Consider the following 22220-nt stretch of genomic DNA (forward strand, 5'->3'; position numbering starts at 1 on the left):
AAAAAAAATACAATCCGTTATAAATAACATCCGGATATCATAACTACATATAAATAACTCGCCTAGCAAATCGCCTCCTATTCGAAATGAAGAACGTCATCCGGTGAGCCCCGCGAAGGAGACTTGGGGTCACGACCCACAGATTCAGAGGGGAGCCCCTCGATACGGCCAAAAAGTCGGTGGGACAAGGCAGCTCAAACGCAGTCCAAAAAGTCGGTGGGACAAGGCAGCTCAAACGCTGCCCACGACTTGAATGCGGTCCGGAAGGACAAGTTGAAATCCGAAGCGTCGCAGTTCCCTCATCAATCGTTTCGCGCGTGACTCCCGAGGGAAACGTTACCATTCGTTTCGTCTAAATCAATTTATTCCCAAAACGGTCGAGCAAACAAGTTGTATGCCTCATTTCAGATTTGTGTCATAAAAAAAGAAAAGATACATCGTGGAATCTCTGTCGTGGTCTGTACAGGCAATTAAATAAGGATGGACAAACAAAAAGAAATCCCTGCACTGTAACGCGAAACGTTGAGAACAAGAACAAGAGAAAGAAAAAGCGGGTCGCGACGAGCCGCACGTCACCGACGCGGCCCGCGGCGGAACGAGGAGGGATCCGGTCGGTCAAAAAACAAACGAAAAAGCGGCCGGCATCCATGCACACGACGCGGCTCGGAATCAGAAGCGTTCGGGCGACCCTCGGCGAGATGAAAGCGCCAAGCCGGAAAAAGGCGACGTCTCGGGAAAGGCGGGGGGCCGCCGGAGAAACCAAAGACGGCGTTTTCCGCGCCGGGACGGGCGCCGCCGCCCCCCTCACGAGTAGATGGTGATGACCTCGCTCCCCCCGCCTCGGACCAGCAGGACGCGCTCCAGGCCCTCGGTCAGGACCTCCAGGAACTCCATGTCTGCTCCGACGGTCAAGTCCAACGGGGAGAGAAGCGCTTCCGCTCCCGCGCCCCCTTCCGAATAAGGATACAGTTCTCGTCGCCCTCCGGGTTCTTGGGCGGGCCCGGCATGTTGAGGAGCACCGCCCGGGCGTCGTGGGATTTGTTGACGATGACTTCGTTGAGTTTGACCGCCGTGTGCATCCTCCTCACGTTGGAATGGTCGCTGGAAGGCAAAGGAGACGGGACGGTTTGCGGCCTGTTTAGCGGCCTGTTTTGCGGCCTGTTTTGCGGCCTGTTTTGCGGCGTGTCCCGCCTCGTCCGTTTTTGCCCACTTTGGCATCTTAGCCTTAGAAAAATGGAGGCACACAAACTGGAGGCCCGCTAAATGCTCATCTGACTTTCTGGCTAAAACGTCAAACTCGGCGGCGGAATATTCCGTTTGAGTCTCTGGCACGTCGTACGCCAAGGCCCGCCGCATCCCTTTACGCCGCCCTGACCCTCGTGCTCTTGCGGCTCATTTTTTTCAAGTTGAGGCCACATCCAACCGTGCGGCCGTCAGGCCCAAGTGGAAGCGCGCGCGCGCGCGCGAGAGACTGAGAGCGAGAGAGAGGGGCATACTGACGGGCGGATGCTGAGCATGTCCCTGAAGCCCTCGGGCGTGGAGCATCCCGAGTGCGCGGCCCGGTACTGCGAGGCCTTCTCTTTGGTCCAGGTCATTTGAACGCGGCGGTGGCGCTCCGAGGAGGAGGAGGAGGCGTCGCCGCCGGCCGCCCGCTCCCGCTCGCCGCCGTCGGCGGCGTCCTCGTCCTCGTCCGAGCCGATGCTGGTCAGTCGCAGCATGGAGTTGCGGTCCTTGACCAGCTGGGCCTGGGCCGCCGGACGAGAGAGGGCGGAGTCAGCTCCCGGCTTAGCTGGCGCTTTACCGCCGCTTTACAAGATGCTAACGCATTAGCTGGCACGTTATCAACAAACAAACTTATTTTGGCCGTGTGGTCGCATTACAAAGAAAGTACAGACGCTCGTGGTCGCGGGACGCATTCCACAGAGAGACAAGGACGCCAGTGTCACCGTCGTTCCTCACGACAAATGTAATGTCAACAGCGGCCAGAGGCGGCGCCAAAAACAAAGCACAAACGAACGAACCGTTAAAGTATAAACTAAAGCGGTTCCGAAACGTCGCGGCTTCGGGCGCGGGTCCTCGGGCCGGCGGTCGGGGACCGCGGCTTCAAGGGATCTTTTTCAGTCTGGCGAGTTGGCCCAGATGACTCAGCGGGCCGCCTCTGAAATTATTTCGTTGGCGATTGCTGAGGTTTTTTTTTCTTTCCAATTCTCGGAACTGATGCGCGTTTCTTAACGTAGCAAATATTCAGTAGTTTGCTCCATAATAAAAGAAACTGGAAAAAATACAGAGGCGTGATTTTCAAAGCCTTGTGTTTTTGCTCATGATTATCACGCCTGTCAGAATGTGATACGGGCTCACGCCTTGACCCCCCGCAGCACGCGCTGAGGACCGGGCGTCTACTTCTAGCATTGACCGCCAACCACGCGGGAAGCTGCTTGAGCGCTTAGTCCATCCTTCTTTGGCCCCATTTCCAGAGCCCGCGCCGGCCGAGACCGCCCGAAATCCGACCGACGTCCGATTGACGCGTGGCCGTCGCGCCTCTGACGGATTTTTGCGAAACGGGCGGCGACTTTCTCACGGCCTTGAGCGGTGAGCCGGCGACTGCATGAACGTTACGCTGCGTGGAGCTAAGCCGCTTTTTCTCAAATAGCGGGGGGCGCGAAGCGATGCCGGGGGGTATGAATGACCCCTGGGAAAGGCCTTTGTTTTTGCCGCAAAAAAATAAAATGTTGCATTCCAGGCACCTTGATGCACTTTTTTTTTCAGTTTTAGACTAAGCTGTAACTTGTATAAACGCTGTAAAAAAGTAGCTAACGGTTGTTGGAACTTGATTAATGCTATTTTTTTCCTATTTAATGTTGAAAGGGATACAGTTTTATGGACGTTTAAACAACTTTTATTGATCATAATTAGAGTTTGAGCAGCGAGAGGGTTTCCAAATAGTTTTCTCTTTTAGACTAACCTGTATTGACACTGTCAAAAGTAAAAAAACACTTGTTGAAAGTTTTTTTCTTTTGTTAATATTGAAGAGGATGCAGTTTTAGGTATACATTGTCAGAGATATTTATAGTCGGCGCGGAAAGTACGAGCAAAATATAACTGAGAAGCACTGAGCTAACCCTAAGCGTGTAAGCTGTAAGCCCAGCTCTGCCAATGGGGAAATCGGGCCGTATGCCTCACGCCTGGCATGACATTTGTGTGTGCTTGTAGTGGCAACATGACCGAATCTCTATTAAAAAAACAACAACAAAAACTTGCGTTTGGGAAGGCCACTTGAAGCAGAGTGCAAGAGTGAAAAAAAAGCCTTCTGGAGAAATGGAGCCTTTTTGAGGAATTTCGCCTCGACTGGGAAAAAAAAAAAAACAGCTGCAAATGAAAGTAAAGCGTTGACAAAGATGGCGGCAGCTACTTGTCTCATTGCCGCGAGTGCGGCCGCCGCTGCTATTACTACTAGCGACATCTCCAGTAGCTGGCAGATGTCACCAAGTGCAGCGTACGGCCCGCAGTGGCGCGCAGTGACGTCCGCCAGAGGCGCAAAAGCGTTCCTCTTAGACGACATGACCGCGGCCCGGGCGCTAAGAGCTCAAGCGGCTCGCCGGACTACTTGGACAGGCTACTCACGTCGTCAAAACTCCAGCGCACCCGCTGAGGGAATCCGCCGCCGGCGGGCCAGGACCGAACCGACATGGCGAGTTTTTAGGAGCCGGGCGGGGCGGGCTCGCCAGCCGGCCCGGACGCCCCGGGCCTTACCTCTCGCTCCCGGTCCGATTTGGAGAGCCGCATCTGGCGGAGCATCTGCGACCTCTGCTCCATCATCAGGGTCCGCTCGTAAGTGTAGGCGCTGATGTCGCTGTCGTGCTGCGCGGGGCCGCCAGACAGGCGTCATTGCGGGCGCCGCTCCGAAGCGCAGTCCCTCCCCGCCCCGCCCCGCCCGGCCCTACCATCTCCACGACCTCCACTTCGGCCTCGATGCGCAAGTGGTAGAGGAAGGTGGCCAGATCCTTCTTCATCTGAATGGAATTGTCCTCCATCTGGGCCACCGTGAAGATGCGCATGCCGCACTTGCGCCACACCTTGAAAGCAAAGTCACGACATCGTATCACAAGGTCAAACGATAGAAGGAACAAATGAAAACGCTTTGAGCGAATCGGTCGTTTCGGGACCGGTGGCCCTTCAAATGGCGGAGAAGTAGCTCTCACTTTCAAACTCGCCAAAAAAAAATCGATAAACAATCAGAACAACCAAGAGAGGTGCGGGACCTTGTGCTGTCGCAGCAGGAAGGGCAGCAGCATGAGCATGCCGCCGTCATGCACGATCCACCACACGTCCACGTAGCCGTCGGCGCAGGGCTCGCTGTTGCTGGGGAACAGCGAGATGTTCTTGGGCACCAGCAGGGCCAGGTGAGCGGCCGTGGTGATGCGCACCGTGTCTGTAAAATAAATCCAGAAGCTGTTTTCAAATCAACAAAACGCTATATTTCAAGTTTTTTTGCTACTAAAACGACGTCGCAAATCATTTTGCGGGGAGGCTGCAAGAAATCAATGGCACCGCCGTTCGTCTCGAGGGGAAGCGATGATTCGAAAGTGCTCCGGGTGGCTCGGCTGAGCCGCCGACTCACGGATGAAGGTCTTCCAGGACTGCGGATCCTCGCTCTGCCTCCAGGCGTGAGGCCATCCCATCACCACCGTGTTGGGCTTCATGCCGCCCAGGCCGCTGGACTGGATCATGTGACTGATGCCCTCGCGCGCCTTCTGCGCCACGATGCACTGGCAGAAGCCCTTCACCCGCTCCTTGTCCATCAGGAGCTTGAGGGTCTGACGCGCGCCAGAGCCCCGTCATCCGTCAGCTTGCGCGCGGAGCGGAGGGAGGGAGGACTCAAGAGAGGCCGGCCAACGGACCTGCTCGGCCGCCAGCGCCTCCCCGTAGCTATGCAGGAAGTTGCCGGGCACCACCGTGCCCACGATGGTCAGGCCCTTCCCGGCCTTGAGCTGGCTGGCGAAGGTCAGCAGGCGAGGAGACTTGACGTGCGCGTCTTCGTCCAGCTTGAGCAAAACCAGGAGCTGCGGCCTGCGGGGCGTCCTCTTAGAACCCGGCCCGCCAGGCTCGCCGCCGGCGGCTGGCGTACCTCCAGTTCTTGGTGTGCGGCGGGCCTTCTTCCAACCTGAGGAGGGCGTAACGGGCGGCGCTGAGCGAGAGCCCGCGGATGCCGTCTCCCCACTCCTTCTCCGCTCTGAATCACACGCGCGCCACACAAAGTTAAGACTGGTCGTTTTGGACGAATCGCCGCGACGACTCGGTTTGGTTCGTTCGGAAGACTTTTCCAAACGTTTTCGCCGGCCGGGTTCGAAGAGCGGGGCCGGGGCCGCTCCTTCGTTCGGGGCAAGCGTGCAAAAGCGCGAGGGCGACCGCGCGGCGGCGCGCGTGAAGCAACGCTAAACGCCGCGGCAACATACCCGTGGTACTCGATGTACTTGTAGATCATGCCCGCGATCACTATGGCGACGATCGCATAGTACCAGGAGGAGATGAACATGAGCGCCAGGCAGATGGTCATCCCCAAAAACGACAAGCTCCTTGACACAAGCACAAGCGGCGTGAGACCGAGCGGCCCGACGGCGGCGGCCGACGACGCACCAGTGGTAGTAGGAGAAGCGCGGCCTCCAGTTGGGCGTCCTCAGGAGGGTCTGCAGGGCGCAGGCCAGGTTGACAAAGAGGTAGCACATCAAGAAGAACCTGGACGGACGAGCGAGACGATGGGACCGTGGGCGGCCGCGACGCGCCGCGGGCCAGCCGGCGGGCGGGCGGGCGGGCGGGGACGCTCACATGGTCAGGATGGGAGCCACCAGGTCCAGCGACGCGATGAGGACGCCCAGCTCGGCGACGAGGGCCGTCAGAAGCAGCGCCCAGGTGGGCTCGCCGTTGGCTTTGCCGTGACCGAAGACCTGCCCCGCGGCAGAGGCAAAGGCAAAGGCGTCAGACGCCGCGCCGCGCCACGCCCGCCGACCCGGCGGCCGCTCCAACCCGGAGGAAAGGGATGATGTTGTCCTTGGCGATGGCCTGCAGAAGTCTGGGCGCGCCCGTCAGGGACTGGAGGCCCGCGCCGCACGTGGAGAAGAAGGAGCCCACCACGATGACCCAGGGCGTGGGCCAGGCTAACGTGCCCACCACCAGATTCCCTCGGACCGAGTCTCCGAACCTGCGGCGGGCCCCGAACGTCAACGCCGTCTCTGTGGCGCGCCCGCGCGCGCCGGGCGGGACCCACTTGTCTCTGAGGACCACGCCGTCCACGCAGGCGCCGAATATAACAATGCTGCTGAGGTCTGCGTGGAGGGAGCTCAGGAAAAGGTGAGCGTCACCAACGCCAATCTCGCTGTTATTACGCCGTTTGCCATTTGGATCGCAGCGCTATGATTGAATACAGGTCCGACAAAAAAACAAAACAAACACCTTTCGCCCCCTTTGAAGACCCACCGATACGAGCGCCGTACAGATAAGGCCGAGAGGAGCGGAGATGTCGGGACAAAGCGCCCTTCCGCGTCCCGGCGGAAAAAGCGGGCGCGCCGGGAAGGGCGGCGCAACGACGAGACCTGGCCAACTCTTTCGGGGGCGGCTTCGGAAGAGAACGTTTCCATCCGGGAGGGAAGAGTCGTACGCGAAGGCTTCTCGGGAGGATACAGACAAAGGAGGTGGTGAGGATGGCCAGGATGGTCCCGATGGGGATGGAGCGCTGGGCGTCTTTCAGGTCCCCCGACCGGTTGGAACCGGCCATGATTCCTGAGGACAAGAGGAAAAGCCCTTCCGATCAACCAGCTCGGGCCTGACGCCGCTCTTTTCTTTTACGCAGACGGGTGAAGAGATACTTCCAGGAATTTACACAACAAACACGTTGGCCGCTTGGTACATTTTTCATCCGCCAAGTAAACCATCGTTCACGAAGAACTAATACGTCGAGGCATACTTGGCGCTCGGCCGAAAACGACATCGCGCGGGCTCTCGGGCCACGGCCGGTCGCCGCCGTCACGGGGCCGACGCCAGAAAATGGAGCGCGCCCGTGATGTGGTTTCGCGTCGATGGCGAGTGTAAAAATGAAAGGTGTCGATTTTTCGCAAGAAGCGATCATTTCCATCCGGTGCGCCGGCCGGCGCAAGGATACGACGTTTTTAGGGAAGACGTTATTAGGGAAGACGTTTACCGGTGACGGAGGGGAAGAAGATTCCCACCAGGAGGGTGAAGGAGGTGGCGATGTCAGCAAAGACGTAAGGCTGCCTCGCCGGCGCCGAGCGCGCTTCCCGGGAAGGGTTTCCCGCCGAACCTTTCTCCAGCACGTCCCCTTTGCCCTGGTACGAGCTCCACAGGTTCTCTGCCGGGTGGGGGGCGGAGTCGGGTCACGGCCGACGGCGGCGGCGGCGGCGGCCCGGCGGCCGCCTTACCCGAGATGATGCCGCTGGCCAGGCCGGGGATGGCGCGCTTGCGCGACAAGTTGTTGGCGGCGAAGTAGTCGTCGCAGGAGGCGTTGAGCTCGGCGCTCTGGCAGAAGCGGCTCCACAAGTACGTGGTCTTCTCCCCCGGCCCCGGGGCGGGCTCGGGCGTCGGGAGCGCCGAGGCGTTGGCGTCGGTCGGGAGGGGGGGCCAGACGTCGGAAGCGTCGGCGCCGAGCGTCCGGTTGGCCGGAAGCGGGACGGTTTTGGCGCACTGGTCGTCCGGGAGCTCGTGCCCGTTGATGCTCCGGTTTCCCAGCAGGCAGATCCTGCAAAGAGGACCGGACTTTTGCTGCTGCTGACTCTCCAATCCGTAACCGGGAGGATATTTCAAATGGTTTTCGGGTCCTTTCAAACCCAAATTATTCCCAATTATTACCGATTTTTCAAATTGTCGGCGAGGCGATGAATCGGGCGAGAAAGTCAACGCTATTTCAAAGCGGTAAATAATACATAAGGGTGAGGAAAGCAGAAGCTTTTGTCATGCAAACGTGGGGGAAACATTGCCCCCCGGTGGTAGGATGGCAAAGCGCTTGATTTGACATTCGACACGTAGTGTCGGCTTTTGAATAAAAAGCGAAAAATATCGGATGAATGTGTATCTACGGGCGAAGGTGTTTTTTCGTTCATTCCCCGGCAAATTTCTCCCCCCCGGAAAGTCTAAAGTTGCGGACGCAACAATGGCAGGTGTGAGAAATGTCGAGCGTGCGGCGACGGGGCGGGGCCACGCACGTGAATTCGGGCGGCTTGAAAGCGGAGACCAGCGCGCCCACGTAGATGGAGACCACGGAGACCACCACGCAGGCCAAGAAGACGGAGGCCAGCTTGTTGACGTACTTGACGCCCACAAAGACCAGCAGGGACATGAGGAGGAGGCAGACGGAGCCGTAGACGCGCATGTTGTTCAACATGGCCGCCGCCTCGCCCTCCGGCCCCTCGGCGCCGAAGATGGCCGCCTCGGGCGCCATGTACATCTGGAGGAGGAGAAAAGGGGGAGCGCGGGGACTCGGGAGGACGGGGACGGAGCGGCCGGCGCCTCGCTCACCAGCAGGATCTCCACGGCTCCCAGGATGTACATGGCTCCGGCGAAGGTGGTTCCCAGGTAGAAGCACAGACCCACCGCCCCCCCGAACTCCGGACCCAGAGAGCGGCTGATCATGAAGTAGGAGCCGCCGGCTGCGGGCGGGGGCCAAAGTCAGTGAGAAGTGGGCACGCGGCAACCATCCATCCGACGGAAATCGCCTCGCCGACTAACGCGAGGGCCGCCGTGGCACATACGGGAAAACGGCTAGCGTACTGTATATCGGCGAGGACCGACGCGGATCCGGGAATACCGAGCGCGCCTTTGATCTGTTAGGGAGGAGCGCCGACGCGAGTCGGGGCAATACCTGGAACCACGCCGTTGGTGGCGATGGCGCTCATGGATATGGCGGTCAACATGGTCTGGAGGGACAAAGGGAGGCGTGGGGGCGGCGGCGCCTCCGCCGAGCGCCGCGCGCCAAACGCCACTCACGCAGCAGCAGCAGATGAGGACGATGCAGAGGCCCTGCAGGACGCCGGCGGTCCCCACCACCCAGGTCAGGCGCAGGAACAAGATGACGCCGAAGATGTTCTGCAGACACGGCAGGTAGACCCCCATGAAGGTCCCCATGCGCGGCGACTGTGGAGGGACGGAGCGCAAGCGGGTCAGCCTCAAAACATCGGACCTTGCGCGCGCCGCCGGTCTGAAGACGGCTTTCCGGTCGACGCGGCGAAATCCGCCCCGCGTTTCGCTGCTTGCCGCGCACTCACGGCACCCGTATTTTACTGCGGAGAACGTTGGGACGGGACTTCCCCTTTACAGGGACCGCGTGTTCGCTTTACAACGGCCATGTCGGTTCATGGACCTACCGTCTTATTTCGGACATACCGCTGGTCGTTCAGAACGCATTTATTTGCAACTTTTGGAAATGTATAATCATTTCGTTTATTCCTTTTGACTCTGAAAATCTTACACATGGTCCCTTTAAGTAACCCCTCCAGGTTTGGGTCCAGTGGGCCACACTTGAAGTCATATTTCCTTTTTTATTTACTTTTTTAACTCGCAACACTTCCACATTAAAAAAAAAAAAAAAAAAAGTTTCCAACAACGCGTATATTGTTCCGGACGGGGGAGGCTCAGGCGGGGAGCAAAGATTTCATCAGCTTCGTTCAAATTCATATTTGCAGTTTTTATATGGTGTGTAATACATAACTCACAAGGTGCTGACCGTAAACTGATTGATAGAGGGTTTAATAGCGCATCCGGAGCGTTGCGAACCCGGCAAGACCGCTAGGGCCACCGGAAGGGACCTTAGCACAGCTAAAAAGCCGGCAAAGATTTTGCGGGCGGGCCACAGAACATACTGAATGGCAAGCGCGCTTAAAAGGTTTTGCGATCAGAGGAGAGGATTTTGACACGCCTTCCGCCGAATACCCCGGATGCCGCGGCATCCCTCTTGGTTTTCAAACGGCAGCGTCCGGTCATTCGGTCAGGGGGCGGAGGTACCTTGGCCTTCTTCTTGTCGCCGTCGCCCTCGGCCTCCTCGCGCTCCTTGGCGCCCTGCATCAGGTTGGTGTAGTTGGCCAGCCGACTGAGCAGGGACGACACTTTGGGCCGCGTGTCCATCTCCTCCTGCCGGGGGAAGGGCGGGAATCGAGCGGCGGCCGGCGGCGGCCGGCGGCGGCCGGCGGCGGCCGGCGCGGCGCGCGCCGCGAGCGCCGACCTCAAACAGGGCCAGGTTGCGGTCGTAGAAGTCGTCGTCATCCGCGCCGTGGCTGTTGTTGATGTACACGCTGGACACTTTGGAGTTGCCGTCGCCTGCGAGGACGAAGCCCGGCGGACGTGAAGGCCGCTAACAACGCCGGGAGCCCGACCCTTTTCCGGGACTCTTGCGCCATGCCGGGCCCGCGCCCGCTCGCGCGGGCCGTCGTCGGGTCACCGGGGGGTCCCAATCGCTCCTCGCCACAAACGCGGAATTCGCGACACTGGCGCTTTAGCAACGGGCTTCGCGCCGCATGCGGAATTAGGGCTGGGAAAAACATGGGACGGCTTCAAATGCTTTGTCATTTGAAATATCAAGAAGCCAAGCGAAGGGCGGAACAGCGGACGAGACGTCCATAGTTAAAAACCACTTTGTTGGGATATTCCGCTCATTCGATACCGGGGACGTATTTTCAAGGCGTTCCGTTGCATAAGTGTCGGGAAACGAGCGTCGATACGTGGGATCGAATGTCGGTGAAAAGACATCCCTGGCACGATGAGTTCAAAGGGAGGTCAAAGCAATAACGCCGTTCTACGCGCGGCATCGCGACCGACGCGGAAGTCGCGAAATCAGCCTGTTTTTTCCATCCGAAGGTTTTGTCGCTCGCCCCGATGGCGGCCCCGCTTGCAGACGGCACGCGAGCGGAAGCCGGGCTGTCATTTTCGATTGACGGGAGGCGACTAAACGCCCCCCGCCCCCCCGGGACGGTTCGAAACAGGCCGCTCCCTTCATGCGACACAAATGCAATTTCCATCAGCGGCGAGTTTCGACCGATGAAAACGACGGAGGTCGTGTGACTTATTTGACAGCTTGTCAAATAAGCGGAAGGGTAAAAACAAAAGAGGATCAAATGACAGGCGTCTTCCAGCTGAGCTCAGCACACCCTTAAGCGGGCCACTTAAGCACGTGGGGGGCGGGGGCGGGGGCCCGGTGGGATTAAGCGGCTCAGTTCCTCCTCCCGCAAGCTCATCGCGCGGCCACCGAAGGCACGGGCCGAGCGGCCGACACGTACCGCTTGTCCTTTGGAGCGGGGAAGTGAAAGTGCCGGCCGGCGCTTTTTGCCCGCCCCCGGCTCGGCCCGCCGCAAACGTCCCTGAAAGGTCAACGCCGACAGCGTTTTCCCAAACCCGAAAAAAGTCCACCCGCGGAGCGACTGCTTTCTTAGCCGCTTGCTCTCACGCGCGCCGAGCCCGCCCTGAACCGCGGCCGCCATTCGCGCTCGCGAAGGCGCGGTAAGGCCGATTCCGAGCGTCCAATAAACCTTTTGGGGAACGCGGGACGAAAGCGGAGCGGCCGGAGAAGGCCGACGCGGGAACGGGGACGACGCGCAAAGGCCGCGCGGGGGGGCCGGATCCGGAATTGAAGCGCGGCCTCCGCACGCGAGCCGGCCGCGCGCGTACGCAAGCCAGGGCGCAAAAATTGCTTTTCAATTTGTGATGGGGCGCAGCCCGAGGGATCAAAGGCGGCGCGTAAATGTTCCTGGCAATTGAGGAACGGCGACATTGTCAAAGCCCGGTCTTTGCTCGCGGACGACCCGTCCATTCCGGAACGCGGGTCGGGATCCCCCGGGAGGAGGCCACTCTCACTCGCGGCGCTTGCTCACCTTGCTCCGCGTTAGCGCGGTCCGGCGCCTCGTCGTCGCCTCCGGCCGCCGCCGACGCGTCGCTGGGCGGCTCGCTTCGACTGACGCTCTCCCGGGAGCCGAAGCGCACGCGGGCGCCCGAGCGGGAGCTGATTTCGGGCGAGGTGTCCGACAGCCCGGGGTGGTCCTCCGCCTTGGTGGGCGTCACGGTGAACCTGACGGACGTCATGGCGAAGCCCTCCGGGAAAGGGGGGAGGGTGGGGGGGGTCGAGAAGGGGCAGGCGGGCTCCTAGGCTAGCGAGCGCTTAGCTGACCCTCGCTGCCGGAATAATTCCCTCGCTGCCGGAATAATTCCCTCTTTCCCGGTGGCCATTCTCCATCGAGGCGACGCGACCGGTCGCCGCCGAGCAGAAGCGAGCAAGAGGCCGGGCGGCGCTTTCCTTCGGGCCGCTCGCTAGCCAATATTTAGATCATCCACACTGATGAATCCAATCGCGGGATTGTTATTTATTTTGCCCTCAAGGAGCGATCCTTGTATTTAGCATTGATTTGGCACGCTTTAACGACGGTAATCCAAAGAAGGACCGGCGCAAGGTCACGCGAGGCAGCGACGCCTCCTGCAAACTTTTGCGCCTTCTATTTTGACTTGCGCGGGCAAGCCAAGACGTAAAACGCACCAGTCTTTTCCACAAATCTACCGCTTCGGTCCAGAGGTTCGAAAATCAAGTAAAACGCTTTCCAACGCGGGCGCAAAGAAAAAGAGAAGCCGTCTTCTGCTTTCACGCAGAAAAGAATAAGGACTGCTGCCACAATCAAATTTTCACAAATGACAGATTATGTGTTGTCCATTAACAGATGAAATGCGACACTTTCTATCCAACCAAATTGTTGTGGGCCAATCTTTTGGGGGGGGGGGGTTTCTGCTGGGGTTAAGGTCAAGGGTCAAGGATTGGAGAAAGAGATACAACAACATGGGAGAAGACAGAAAGTAAGAATGAAAAACCAAAACACTATAAACAACAAGTTAATCGTCTGAAACGGCCAAAGACAGCACACTCTAAAAAGAACTCTTAATAACCCAACTGTGGGTAAAAAAAAAACAAACAAACAAAAAAACGAAGCAAATTGCTGGCTTGTTTTATCTTTTTTCTAAGGACTACCCATGTCTTGGGTGGTTGTGTATAAAACGTCCCAGACCATTCTAAACCATTGGGTGGGCCCTTTTTGACCCACAATTGAGCTCTTATTAGGGATGCGCAATGAATGCAATTTTAATGGCGATATAGGCTGCCACGATTAATTACGCCGATCCTCTGCGATATTAACACTGAAAATGTCAAGCACGCACGTTTTTTCCAATTAAAAGTCAAATCAAGCACTTTGCCATCCTACCGCTAGGGGGCATTGTTTCCCAGGTTTGCATGACAAAAACATCAACTTTTCTGAACCGAATATATTACTGCATTCACTATCCTCGATTTATCATTTGAATGGCGTTTCTCACCTGATTCCCAACGTATACAGTGCTAGCTGTCAATTGAGACCCACTGAAAAAAAATTGGAATAAATTTGGTTTGAAAAGAGCGAAAATGACATTTTGACTGCTAATTGATTTAACTTTGCTTCACAGTAAATCATGTGTTTAGTAGTATTTTTTTCACTAGTTTGCACTCAGCAAGTAAGTTAGCTGTGCTGCCCTGTGTGCCAAGTTTTTGCCATGCGTTGTGAATTTGTTTTGTTGATTTATTTGAGTTTATTAGTAGTAGTGCGTATCAAGCCTCGAAGCCTTGTTTATAAACTGCTTGTTAAAAGAGAGGGCAATGAATAGACATGTTGATGAATAACGGTGATTTCGATATTGCCCAAAATAATCGCGATGATTATTTTGGCCATAATCGCGCAGCCCTCGCTACGATGAAGCCGACTGTTTTAAGAGCCAAGTGTCGCACGCGTGCACAGTACTCATTGTTTGCAAAAGTCGCCAGGAATGCTCACGAAATCATTTGGACGCAAAGGCCGATTCTCCTTCTCGACTCATTCGCCGCCACTGAGACGCATTCCAAAGGGGCCGGAAGAGCACCGGTGACCCCGGGGTTACCCGATGGACTCCCCCGCCTCCGGCGGAGCTTCGGCGACCACGCGGCTCCAAACGGGGCTTACGGTCCTCCTCGACTACCGCTAATCTGCATCGGCCCTGAGATCCGCGCTTACTGAGCCTTTGCCGCCGGCGTTAGGCGTCCGTTTTTAGCGGGCCGGCGGCCGACGGGTTAAGGCCGCGCCCTAGCGGGCTGCGGAGCGCGTAGCCATGACTCACTCGGGCACGGGCACAAAGCGGGTGAAAGAATAACCGGGGTCGACTCGGGGCGGACAAAAGAAGCGGCCCCGACCGGTTGCGCCGGCTGCCGCGCGACCGGGAAGGCAGACGGCGGGAAGCCCTACCTTTTTTTTTCTTTTTTTTTTTAACTCGCCTACCACTCGGTCTTGTTTTGGGAACGGAAACGGCTGCGTGTGGGCGGGGGTTGTGACCAACACCTTGCGGAACAAAAACCTCCAGCGGATGCACGCGTTCATTTTGCAGCTCCTAATCAGCAAATGAGAAATCTGCCACCAATCAGGCTTTGCTATCGCTTTCGAAAGCAGCGTGTCAAAGATTGATCTATTACGTGCTAATGTGAGGACCCGCAAACGGCCCTTAAAGGGGAAGTCAATCCCATAGTTGTATAAGAGGTTTCAACGTAGCATTCTCACAAATATTGCTTTTGCAGAATACGATCAAAGTTGCAAATTGGCCAAAAACACGGCGAGATGGGAGGAGAAAAGTCCGACGTTTGCTTGCTGATTAGTATCTACTGCAGCAGAGATGAATGTAGCAGCAGCAGACGGCAGCAACGCGCGCACACAAGGCGGACACGCGCCCATTACTTTCGCTGCGTCACGGATAAAGAAAAGAAGAATCGAATTCGGCCGCGCGACACCTCAAAAGCTGGCCACTCTGCCAAATAGGAGCGGTAATTTGCCAAAGCAATTGGAGAGGCGCCATAGTAATGCGAAGTTGGCGGAAAGGAAAGACGCGGAGGATTCTCGGAGGATTCGTTTTGTCGCCGAGGGACGCCCCGTCGACATCAGGAGCTCGTGACGGAGATTGCTGCCGCATTCCGCAGATGAAGTTGAAAATTGAGAATTCGTAGCCGTTTGAGGCTTGAGCCAATCTTTCACCCGATGTGTAATCAGCTGAATTTGGCAAATCTCGATTTGCGGGTATGGTGGCGAGAGTGATCTAAAAGTCATACGATGGTAATGCGTTTCAAACAGTAAGAATGTAGGTCACGAGCGCAATAAGTCACAAATAAGGCACTGGAGTTTGGAAGTGACTTGGCCAACATTGTTCAGGGGACAAAAAGCGAAAAGGCGCTGAGCGCCGCGACGTCAGCCGGTGGCAAAATGGCCGCCGCCGGCGATAGCATACCTTCCCGTCATTGCGCAAGCGCAATGGTCAATTAGAATGGCAGGTAATGGTGGGGGTGGGGGCGCGCAGTCCATATTAGGGCAAAGGTGTGCGTCGAGAATGCCCATTTGCGGATTGACTTCCCCTTTAAAAAGGAGCCACTCGTTTTGAAAAGGTGAGACGCCGCCGCTCGTCGTTTTCAAAGGGAGACGCGGACAGTGGAAAGCGGTCATTCGCGCGCTTTTTCACTGCCGCCGTCCTTGGGCTCGCCGCGTTTGACGAGAGCAGCCCGGGGCGGCGGGTTCCGGCGGCGGGCTCGGGCTCGGGCTCGGGCTGGCTATCAGCATGCTAACGTTAGCCGGCCGGCGACGAGCGAGCCTACCACGCCGCGTCGCAACTGTCGCGCGTCGTGGCCGGCCGCCGCGCAAAGCTCCTTCCTTCCTACCTGGCCGGGCCGGGCCGGGCCGGGCCGACGTCGACGGTCCGGCTCCGCGCTCGTTCGCTCGCTCGCTCGCTCGCTCGCTCGCCAATGGAAGGGAAGGGGGCCGGCTCCTCGCGCTCGCCTTCGCTGCTTCTTATTGTCCCGGCGGGAAGCGAAGCGCGCCGCGTGTCCCTAAGCGCTCGCCGTCCTCGCTCGCCGCAACGTCGCGCATGCGCAGAGCCCGCACGCGCTCCCACACAAGCAAATTGCTGGAAAAACAAACCGCTTTATTCGGATTCAAGCCCCTTTAACTTTTCCCGACAGTTGAAATTTTAAAAACGTAAACAAAATAGAACATGCCACCGCGTGAGCAAGAATACATTTCACTGTATAAAAATACATTTGCAATACCTCTTTTAAAAACAGCCACGGATAAAACCACACTTATGATAAAGGCGCCGCGGTGAGCGCGCACAAAAACGTACAATGTTTGGACTCGTTCGGCTAAAGTGTTTTTGCGCTCAAGCACAACAAGTCTGCAATCGACTAAAAAGCAGAGAAAACCTTCATATGACTTTTTTGTCGCCGTTCATGGCGTTTCCGTTGTCGTTGAGCTGCGCTTTGGGCTGCAGGTGCTCGCTCCACACTTTCTGAAAGATCGGGTGGCTCGTCGTGGCTCGCAGCAGGCCGTCTGTCGAGTCAACGCAAGCCGTGGCCTTACGCAGCAACCAACGAGGCACTTTTTTCTTTGGGGGGGGGGGGTACCTTGCGTTAAGCGGCCCCCGCTGGACAGCTCCGAGTAGAGCTGCGCCGTGTGTTGCTGACGTAGGCCCAGCAGCGCCCCCATCAGGCCGGAAAACTCCTCGGCACTCAGACTTCCGGTCCCGTCTTGGTCAAACAACTGCAAGGTCAAAGGCCATTCATTCACCGACACGTCCGTCGAGAGAGGCGCCTGCCCGCATCTTAGCAGAAACCTTTTTGCCATCAGACGAGAAAAGTTGACAAGCGCTCGCCCGCTCGCGCATACTTTTGCCCGACCGGCCTCACGTATCGTCTTTCTGCTTTGCCGGCGTTGTTGTTCTTCAAAACGTCGGGATAGCGATGGTCGCTGACATTACGTCATAGGCCCCTTTCGGTTTACCGAATGGGAATCCAACCGTCTGGGATGTTTATCCGCCACGCCGTTGCGTCAGCCCGCAGTCAAGGTGACATACGTGGCTAACCCTAACCCAGCGCCACCAAGCACTCAACAAACACGTCGGGTTGAGAGAAGAAACTGCCTTGCTTCAATTCGCTACTTGTCATACATTCATTTTCTCGGATGGGCTGTTGCTCAGGAAATGCAAGATAGAGGTTGTTTAAGATAGGTTTTCGGGTTGCCCGGTGAAAGGCCTTTTTTCATTCATATTTTATTCTACCTGTAGCGTACGCGACAAAAAACTATGGCGGTTTGCCCGTCACGAAGATGTTTCACGCGTGTCCCGAGGAAGGCGTCGCAAAGAGAGTGAGAAAAGAGCAGGAAGCGAAAGACGAGAGAAAGCGGCGAAAGGCATCGCGCCGCGCTCGCTGGCTGGCTCGGAGAGTTCTTTACGTGGAAGGCGGCGCGCAGCAGCGACTCGGCGTCCAGCAGCCCGGAGACGGCGGCCACGTTGACGCACACGACCCTCAGGTCCACCCGCTTCTCCTGCGAAGAGGCCGACCCGCGTCACGCGCCCCGGCGGGAGGGGAGCGGAGGGGGTGGGGGGTGGGGGGCCTACCCGGGAGTAGAGGGCGCAGACGGCTCTGGCGGTCGGCCGCTCGGCCACGCCCAGAAGCCGGGCCAGCTCCCGGGCCCCCGCCGAGGCGGGTCCCGAGCGGCAGCGCTCCATCATCCTGTCCAGCGCCGCCCCCAGCTCGCCGTCCCCCAGCCTGCCGACGCACGCGGCGCTCGCCGGCCGCTCCGCCAAAGCCCCGAGCCCCGGACGGACGCCCGACTCACCCGGCCCGGCGCAGCAGCGCCAGCGCTTCCCCGCCGGGCGGCGGCAGCGGCAGGGACAGGCAGCCCGCCTTCCGGACCGGCACGCCGCCCTCCATCACGTAGTCCGTGGCCGGGACGCCCAGGGCCCTGCGGGCCGCCCGAGCAAAAGCCTTTTTTTTCTCACGCCATTGCTATACTTGGCCGCTATTTATGTCGGAGACAATCGCTTACAGATCTCAAATATTCGAGAAATAAAGATTCCATACATGTCAAATCAATGACGAAAACAAGCGAGAAACCGTCACAAGAAGCGCGCATGTTTGAACCCTTGAGCGGGAGCGCAGAAGCGCAGAGCCCCATAGGGACCTCCCGCACGCTCGCGCCTCTTTTGGGGGGGGTCAGGACGCGTCGGTCCCAGCGGAGCTTCATTTGCGGTAACGCGGGGCCGCGTCCCGCTTCCGCGTCCCCTTTCAAGCGTGACGTTTCGGGTGTCTTCCTCACGCACGTACCAAAGTTTTCACGTCAGAGGACAGTCAAAAGGAAGAGGAAAGGAGTGAAGAGGAAGGGAAGAGAAAAGGAAGGACAAAGTCAAACGTGGTGAGGAAAAAGTAAAGGGGGACGGAATGCGCAGGAAGGCGGAAGAAGGGAAGGGGACGGAAAACGATTGAAGAAAGGGAGGGAGGGAAGGAAAGAAGAAGAGACAAAAGGAAGGGGTGAAAAGGAGACAAAAAGGAAGGGATGTGCAGAAAACAAGGAGAGGAAGGGAGGAAAGGGAAAATAGGAGGGGAAGGAAGAAAGGAGACAAAAAGAAGAAGGAAAGGGCAGAAGGAAAAATATAGGGGAAAGGGGAAGAAGGAAGGAAGGAAGGAGAGGACAGGAGCCAACGTGCGAGTTTGAAGCCAGAAAGCCCGAGTCAAGCGAGCCTTTGGATCTGGCCCGCGGGCCTGGACTTTGACGGCCGCGCCGGAAGGCGCGAGGCGGGGTTCCCCGAATGCATTGCGTCGACGACGGGAGAAAGGCAAACCCGCGGCCGAGAGTTTGTACGAAACCGCGGGAGGGACTTCGAGGGCCCGGAGGACCGGAGCCGGACACCCACTCGAAGCGCGAAAAGACCGAGCGGGATTGAAAATGGGAACGTCGGAAACGTTGGCCGCAAGGACCCGCCCGGTGGCCCCCCCCAAAAAATGCGCGCCGCTTACTTGGCCATCAGCTTCTGCACGTTGTCCGCGTACAGCTCGGGGTTCCGCTTCTCCTCCGCTGACGGATTGTAGACGGGCAGGAACTGGGAAGGGCCACATACGGTTTGCGTGGCGGTCGGGCCGGGCGGCCGGGCGCGCGCTCGCACCTCCACCGTCATGTTGGTGTAGGGCTGGGAGGCGGTGTACCACAGCGCCTCCACCCTGTCTCGCGGACCGCAAACATGAGCGCCCGAGAGAGGGCCCGAGCGGTCCTGCCCGGCCCGCTCAAAACTCACCACGTTGTCCCTTTGTACGTCCAGCGGACCGTATCCTGAAACACACGCGGGCGCGGCGGCGGCGGAGGCGGCCCCGTTTAACTCGCCGGCGGGCGACAAGAATACCCCAAATACTTTGGGCCTCCGTTTTCCTTTTCTTTTCCGAATGGACGCATGACACCGGTGGCCAGCGCTCCTCTTCATTTCAAGTTTACTGAGCACCGCACCGACCCAGCGGGAGCGTATTCGGGACCGGACTATACACCCCCCACCCACGCCCCGTCCGGGTCCCGACGACGTGAGACTGCATTTTTTTTCGGCGTACGTCAAAGCTTTTTGCCATCAGGGGGCGGGCGGCGCCATCGTACGGGCGGCCGATCGGCACTCACCAATTTGTTGGGGTAGCGCAGCAGGACCGGTTGGACCGGGACGCCGCAGAGGAAGGCGCCTGCCGGCCGGCGGAGGAAGGAGAGAGAGCGGTTAGGCCAAGGCCCGGCGGCGCACGGGGACCGGGCGGCGCACGGGGACCGGGCGGCGCACGGGGACCGGACGGAGCCCGGCTCCCCTCACCGGGTTTGAACTTGATCAGAGCGCTGCCGTTGGTGGTGGTGCCCTCGGGAAACATCAGCACCTGGCGGAGAGGCGCGCCGGCGTTTTCGGGGGCGGGGAGGGGGGGACTCGAAGGCGGGACGTCGGCGGGCCCCGGCTCACCTGAGGCCAGGCGCCCCCGGAGGCGATCCGCTCGGCCAGCTGGGCCACGGCCTTCCTCCTGGAATCCCGATCGTTCCGGCTCACCAGCACCGACTGGTTGAACTCCAGGAGCGCTGAGGCAAAAGCGCTCGTTCGCGGCAGTGGATGAAGTTTGCGACGCCGGGCGGCCCGCCGGCTTCGGGAAGCTCAAGGCGGGAAACGGAAATATCGCGCGGCCTTCCGCTTCCAAAGCACGCGAGTGCGAGTGCGAGTGCGAGTGCGAGTGAGACGGCCGTCAGAAACAACAAATGGCACCTTGACGGCCGAGGACGGACTCCGGCGTCGGCCCGGGTCCGCCGGTTCTTTCTTTTGAAACCGAGAAGGTAAGAACCTTGGCGAACGCCGCTAAAATGACCAACGTAAACGGGGCCTTCCGGATTAAAAGCGAGACTTCCAAATAAGGTAACGTGGCGCCGGATGAATTCTTAACAAGGAATAAACCTCATCTTAACGCTCCAGTTTGCCAACGCGGATGTATTCGGACGTCGGTCCGCTCCGCTTGCTTCTTTGAAGCTACAACCTTGGCGCCGAAAGCAACATCTCCATTCGGGACGCGCCAAAGTGCGCGCCGTCTCGTCCGTGGAGCGCGGGTCAAAACCACCCCCGGCCCGACAAAGCTTTTCCTTCGGCTCGGACCGGAGGTCCGAGTGCCAGAAAGTTCGAATAGCGCTTCGGCCCGGGTCGAAGCGCTGGAGCCCGCGCCGACTCCGGTTGAACCTGAGCGGCACTGGGATGGGTCCGCATTCCGCGTGAGTTCTCTCGACTCGCCTTCATTTTTTTTGAACAGGTTAGAGCAGGGTTAGTAATGCTGGGCTTAGAAAAATACCGTGTGCAGTACACGGAAGCAAAACAGCGGACGGAGAGAAGGAGAAGCGGCGCGGGAAAGGGGAAAAAAGCCGGCGCGGGAAAGAGGAAAAACGGCGGCGCGGGAAAGAGGAAAAAAGGCGGCGCGGGAAAGAGGAAAAAAGGCGGCGCGGGAAAGAGGAAAAAAGGCGGCGCGGGAAGGAGGAAAAAAAGCGGCGCGGGAAAGAGGAAAAAAGGCGGCGCGGGAAGGAGGAAAAAAAGCGTTAGGGTTAGGGTTAGGGGCGGAGCGGTTGGGGCGACACCTCCATCAGGCGTCCTCCGAGCATCGGTCGCCGCGCCGCGCTCACCTCCGACCACGGGCAGGCCGACGTTCTCCGAGCGGGACACCACGGTGGGCAGGCCGGCGGGACACAGGACCAGCATGTCCAGGAAGGTGCTGTGGGGCGCCACCACCAGCACGGGGGCCTCCCTCAGCCCGGCCCTCCGACCTCTGACCCGGAGCCACACGAAGCCCAGCGAGAAGAAGACGGCCCGGCTCAGCAGCCCCACGGCGCCGTGGAAGAGCCAGCGGCGCCAGCCGGCCACGGGGCGCCCGCGCTCCTCCGCCGACAGGCCGGCCAGCCGCAGGCGGGCCAGGGGCCACATGAGCAGGAAGAAGAGCGCCGCCAGGAGCATCCGCAGCGGGAACAGGACGCTCCCGAGGACGGCGCCCTCGGGGCGCAAGCGACACCTGATTGGACGAGTCCGCGGAAAGCAGACGGGGCGAACGCCGGCGCCTCTTACCCGGAGCCTTCGGGAGCGGCTCATCGTCACCTTGTGGAAGAAGGGGTTGCGGAAGGAGGGCTTGCCGCCGCCGCCGCCGCCGCCGACGTCTTCCCGCTTGCCCATGGCCAAGACGAGGACCGAGACGAGTGCGACTCTGGAGCGACGGCCGCGCGTGTGCGCGCCGCTCGCTTCTTGAAAGCTGACGAATTGGCGGACGCGGCTTGTGACGTCGCGGCACGCCTTTTTTACCGCGCTCGGTCGGACCGGTCCCGGAGAACAGTTGACTCCGTAACCTCCTTTAATTTATCTGTTTTTTTTTTTTTTTTGCCTCTCGTTGCTGCGAGGGAGGCGCGCAAGCTCGGAATGAAGCGCGCGTGCCTGACTGTCACCTGCCGCTGCGTCGTTTGTTCCCGGAAACGGGGCAAAAACCAAACAAAAGGATTCCGGCTCGCGCGACCGTGAAGCCTGCCGGTGAAATAAGTGGTTTTCTCCTCATGCTTCGGCGCGGTGGGTGAAGAGCTCGGAAATACAAGGCGGAGCCATTTGCGGCACACGCCGTACAACGCACTGGATGGCCCCTGCGACACCTCGCATGGGGCTTGAGTACCCTCATTGAATTTGTTTCCATGTTTAATAAAAAAAAAAAAAAACACAGTGTGCATATCTTGGGGGGCGGACCCAGAAGAAAACCCACACAGGCAAACTCCACACGCCACAGAACTCAAAGGCGCCACCTCTGTACTGTGCATTTTTGGACATTTTGTCATTACGCCAGCGGCTTT

General features: G+C 58.6%; 2 protein-coding genes across 8 annotated transcripts; both read right to left on the minus strand.

Moving 5' to 3' along the window:
* Positions 1 to 346: 346 nt before the first annotated feature.
* On the minus strand, positions 347 to 15887 carry slc12a6 (solute carrier family 12 member 6). 6 transcript variants are annotated; one of them, XM_088431032.1, is made up of 26 exons: positions 15734 to 15887; positions 11865 to 12763; positions 10223 to 10317; positions 10006 to 10131; positions 8992 to 9090; positions 8867 to 8921; positions 8524 to 8654; positions 8211 to 8452; positions 7431 to 7747; positions 7193 to 7360; positions 6676 to 6774; positions 6263 to 6320; positions 6022 to 6196; positions 5824 to 5942; positions 5635 to 5733; positions 5454 to 5573; positions 5126 to 5230; positions 4899 to 5067; positions 4619 to 4814; positions 4260 to 4429; positions 3942 to 4073; positions 3751 to 3858; positions 3622 to 3645; positions 1501 to 1745; positions 968 to 1101; positions 347 to 896 (listed from the first exon to the last, which is right to left on the minus strand). In XM_088431032.1, the coding sequence occupies exons 2-26, from the start codon at positions 12070 to 12072 to the stop codon at positions 805 to 807; spliced, it is 3486 nt and encodes a 1161-aa protein (XP_088287158.1). In that variant the 5' UTR covers positions 12073 to 12763; positions 15734 to 15887; the 3' UTR covers positions 347 to 804. The 6 variants fall into 6 exon arrangements, with proteins under 6 accessions (XP_088287158.1, XP_088286986.1, XP_088287072.1 ...); XM_088430860.1 differs by having other exon boundaries at positions 8992 to 9138; XM_088430946.1 differs by lacking the exon at positions 3622 to 3645 and having other exon boundaries at positions 8992 to 9138.
* A 92-nt stretch (positions 15888 to 15979) lies between these two features.
* Positions 15980 to 21655, minus strand: lpcat4 (lysophosphatidylcholine acyltransferase 4). 2 transcript variants are annotated; one of them, XM_088432758.1, is made up of 13 exons: positions 21457 to 21655; positions 21021 to 21384; positions 19831 to 19943; positions 19690 to 19750; positions 19509 to 19567; positions 19141 to 19175; positions 19012 to 19066; positions 18866 to 18948; positions 17688 to 17813; positions 17467 to 17617; positions 17301 to 17393; positions 16475 to 16610; positions 15980 to 16400 (listed from the first exon to the last, which is right to left on the minus strand). In XM_088432758.1, exons 1-13 carry the CDS (start codon positions 21559 to 21561, stop codon positions 16276 to 16278), a joined length of 1506 nt encoding a protein of 501 aa, XP_088288884.1. In that variant the 5' UTR covers positions 21562 to 21655; the 3' UTR covers positions 15980 to 16275. The 2 variants fall into 2 exon arrangements, with proteins under 2 accessions (XP_088288884.1, XP_088288798.1); XM_088432672.1 differs by having other exon boundaries at positions 20976 to 21384.
* Between the last annotated feature and the right edge of the window lie 565 nt (positions 21656 to 22220).

Source organism: Hippichthys cyanospilos, chromosome 1 (genome assembly GCF_059441005.1).
Source record: "Hippichthys cyanospilos isolate Australia breed blue-spotted pipefish chromosome 1, RoL_Hcya_1.0, whole genome shotgun sequence".
Lineage (NCBI taxonomy): Eukaryota > Metazoa > Chordata > Actinopteri > Syngnathiformes > Syngnathidae > Hippichthys > Hippichthys cyanospilos.